Raw genomic sequence first — 3,878 nt, 5'->3', positions numbered from 1 at the left:
TCAGATGCTTTCTTGATCTGGGCACGCTATGAACAGAAACGGTATCAAAGTGTTAGGCAAGCGAAGATGTGAATAGTGCGAATGGAAAAGCAAAAAGGGCTAACCACAAAGTTCATCATTGGAGCTGAAGGGATCACTGAGTTGCCTTTCCTGACTAATGCGTTGTACTGGTGCCGGGCTATCTCATCAAAAACGGTGGGTTCTTCCAGAATCTCCTCAGCATACGCCGGCTGGCATACCTCCACGCGGGTACTTGCAAGAAACCATGTGAGATAGTTGTTGAACACGATCGGGCAGTGCTCACGAAGCTGGGCTCGTTTTCCAGCCCTTGCTTGCTCCACACTAAGAGTGAACTGCACGACATACTTGCTGTGATGCTTGGCCCAATCCTTGATCTTCCGCTGCTTTTTCCTATCCAACCTGCAAGTTAGAAACAGAATATTAGCATCATCAAAACCGTCGAGAAGCTGCTAAGTGCTCAAGGTTAATTATATCTTACGCGTGTAGCAACTTGTCCGTGTCCTCCCACTCCGGCGGGTGTGGCTGGAACAAACCAAACTGGCGGAACACCCGATGTGGCAGGTGAAGCTCAACCGCCCAGTTGCATATCAGTGGGCACCGCATATGCCAGAGATCCCAATCCCTAGTGCACATCGGATTCAGCCTGAACTCCATAGGGTTACCAAAACTCTCTCCTTTTCCATACGGCTCCCATTCCACCTGCAAAATGGGATTGAATGCAAAATTGATATCGAGTTACGATACAAGCATGATAATCACTTATGCAATGTCGGTTCACCTGCTCAGGCGTGATCGCATCCAGCTCGCTCTTGTACAACTTGTACATTACCGAGGGATCATCCGTCGTCTCATTTAACACATCCCACTTGTAAGCCCAAGTGGGGAGCCGTAGTGGGTCGTCTTTATCATCCCAATCCTCGTACTTCACGGTCTTCGGTCGTCCAATCGGCAAACGCTCCCAGCTCCATATGGAAAGTGCGAGCAGACAACCACCAATACCTCCAGTGTGCCTATAACAGGCTTCGTCCAACTGCACATAAAAGAGAACATGGTCGAATTTGCCGCAAGAGCGCATTGATAATGTATCAATGAAGTGAAAACGAAACAACTTCATACCTGTTGATACAAGTAAGCCAGTGTCGCCGAACCCCAACTCCATTTGCTATCGAAGATGGTCAACGCCTTCAGCCACATCCATGGAGCATTCTTGCCTGTGCCATCAGCAAACATTGTCCTGGATATCACGTACCACATGTAGACACGAGCATATGTCTTCACCATGTCCTCATTAGCATCCTCAAGGCAATGACAGAAGTTCGATGATATCCACGTGAAAGTAGCGCCCGCTGCGACTCTTTCCTTCTTCTTATCTTCTGCTTCTGGTTCCCGAGGCTCCGGAGGAACCATACCGATAAGGGCATGCATCTGCGCGCGCCACCCATCAGAATCAGTGTTCATACATAAAGGATTGCCATCGATAGGAAGACCGGTGATCATAGCAATATCCTGCAGCGTCACGGTCATCTCCCCGGTCCGAAGATGGAAAGTGTGTGTCTCCGGCCTCCAATGATCAATAAGCGCGGTGAGTGCTGCAGCATTGTTGGGTGGCGTCGACCGGCGGACCAACTGAATGAAAGGGAGAAGTCCTGCCTCCCTTGCATACGGTGTGTACCGCTCATCATAGCGCATCCATCCAAGGCTGATCCCGTGAGACCGAAGCTTCAGAGGTGCAAGCTCCTACAAACAAACAAATCATAACATTACATATGGGGCATTTGTGTTTGAAAAAAATACGAAATTCATAACACCGGCCACTTTCAGTATTACCCGCTGCTGCACCGAGATAGCGTACGACCGGTGTTGTTTGTCCCAATGATCATCGAGAAGCCAAACCATCCTAACAATTTTAACAAAGCATTCTTGTCAACACGATTATCTTTTCAATTCAAAAAAACTAAAGTAGGCCTACTACATGCAAGATTCAAAGCATATGTATCCAAAGCATTTTTCTCAATACGAGTATAATTCAAAGCATATGTATCCAAAACTAAACTAGGCCTACTTCATACAAATAACTTTTCCATAGAAATAACATGTCAATCTATATATCCAAACATATCTTTTCAATAAAATAAAATACACTAGGGTTCCACAAATCAAACAAACAAGGGTTGTAATACATGCAAATTTCTAATACATGCAAGATTCATATCTAATCAAATCAAACAAGGATTCCCCAAATCTTTGAAATACCATATTTTGTATGGATAGAAAGAAGGGGATCGGAGGAGAGTACCTTCTAGGAGGGATTGGTGAAGAAATGCACGGACCAAATCGTCGGATCTGAAGGATTTGGGAGAGGGGATTGAGAGGGGGAGAGGAGGAAGCCGCTAGGCGCTGTTCTGTAACTCCTGGAACGAATGGGTGGGGTGGGGGGAGGGGGAGCGGGCGGCTGGCATCTAAGTCACAATGCAACGCCTAAGGGCTAGGCGCTGCACATTACATGTGGGGCGCCTACCTTGTAGGCGCTGCACTGCTGGGTCCGGGGCCCAGGGCTGCCACGGTGGACTGGAGTGCAACGCCCCAGAGCTAGGCGCTGCACCGTTGGGTGTGGCGCCGGCGTGGCGGGCGCTGCGCAAAAAGGTCAGGGGAGTGAAATAGTTTCACGGGCAGTTCATTCTGTGAATTGATTTCGTTTCGAGGTCAAAATTGTCAAATTTGCCATGAGGAGAGAGGCATGGCAGAAATCGGGCTGGAAAAGATATTGCTGTCCACGGGTGGTGTTCGTTGAAGTGACAGCAGAGGGAGAACGATGCATGCGCACAGTGGCATGACATGATATCCCCTTGCGCACAGCCTGCATCCCTTCTTTTCATTTGTCACCATTGTGAGCTTTCTTGGTCACCGGAGAGAGTAGCGGCCGGTGTGGTTCTTTCTAGCAGACAACGCCGCCGGCGGAGGAGTTGACTAGTGTGAGAATGGGCAACGTGCAACCTGGCATAGCTCCTCCCAAAAGAAACCCGCTAGGAGGCCAGGCGGGCCATCGTTGAAAGGACAGGACAAGGGCGGTGCAGTTATGGAGCTGGCAGCGGGCAAGATGGGCCATGGCTCCCCTATGCTCAGAACTTTTCTCACACTACTACTAGATATTCTGTGGAGTGATCTTATATGTGTATGCATGGCCCGGTCCATTGATATATATCATGCACAAAATAAGCCTATACAAGACAGATATATCATGTATCTAAGTACAGAAGATCCTTCGATTCCCAAGGAAGCATGGAGAAGCAGAAACTTTTTGACTTTTATGTCCATATCCTATTCTCTAACGCATCATCTCCTCCCAACAGAAAAAAGGCCACAGTGCCACTCTTCACACGAGCAGATGAACTAGTCCTTCATCTTCTCTTGTCTTGCCATTGCCTGTTTCTTCTTCCTCTCCGCCTCTCCGCAAAATCCATCTCAATCTCCGATGATCCCTAACAGGCCAACACAGCGACGCTCAGAATATTGCATGATTTGGACGGTGATTCCTGTAGTAGTTACACAGGATTGACACATTAAGGAATTAACAGATCCCCGCAAAAAAGGAAAAGGAATTGACAGATCATTTGCCGGATCCCCATCTTGACTTTTTGCTTCAAAAATGTTAGAACTGAATTAGATAGATTATGTATAGTACGCACAGCATCATTTGTGTACAAGTTAGAGCTGTACTACTCCAATTTTTTACTGCTAAATATATTTTGTTGGCTGCTAAACTTTTAGAACTGAGTTAGATAGATCCTGTACAAGTTAGAGTTTTCTTAAACTTTTGGTCAACTGTTTCATTTGCATATGATTTCTATAGGAAATCA

The 3,878-nt window shown here is 47.1% G+C and overlaps 1 protein-coding gene across 1 annotated transcript; it reads right to left on the bottom strand.

The window, feature by feature from the left end:
- Window positions 1-948, bottom strand: LOC141042766 (serine/threonine-protein phosphatase 7 long form homolog). Its single transcript, XM_073511654.1, has 4 exons — window positions 800-948; window positions 500-720; window positions 146-420; window positions 1-26 (listed from the first exon to the last, which is right to left on the bottom strand). The coding sequence occupies exons 1-4, from the start codon at window positions 845-847 to the stop codon at window positions 1-3; spliced, it is 570 nt and encodes a 189-aa protein (XP_073367755.1). The 5' UTR covers window positions 848-948.
- Between the last annotated feature and the right edge of the window lie 2,930 nt (window positions 949-3,878).

Source organism: Aegilops tauschii, chromosome 3 (genome assembly GCF_002575655.3).
Source record: "Aegilops tauschii subsp. strangulata cultivar AL8/78 chromosome 3, Aet v6.0, whole genome shotgun sequence".
Taxonomy (NCBI): domain Eukaryota; kingdom Viridiplantae; phylum Streptophyta; class Magnoliopsida; order Poales; family Poaceae; genus Aegilops; species Aegilops tauschii.
This window is presented reverse-complemented; position numbering and strand designations above follow the sequence as displayed.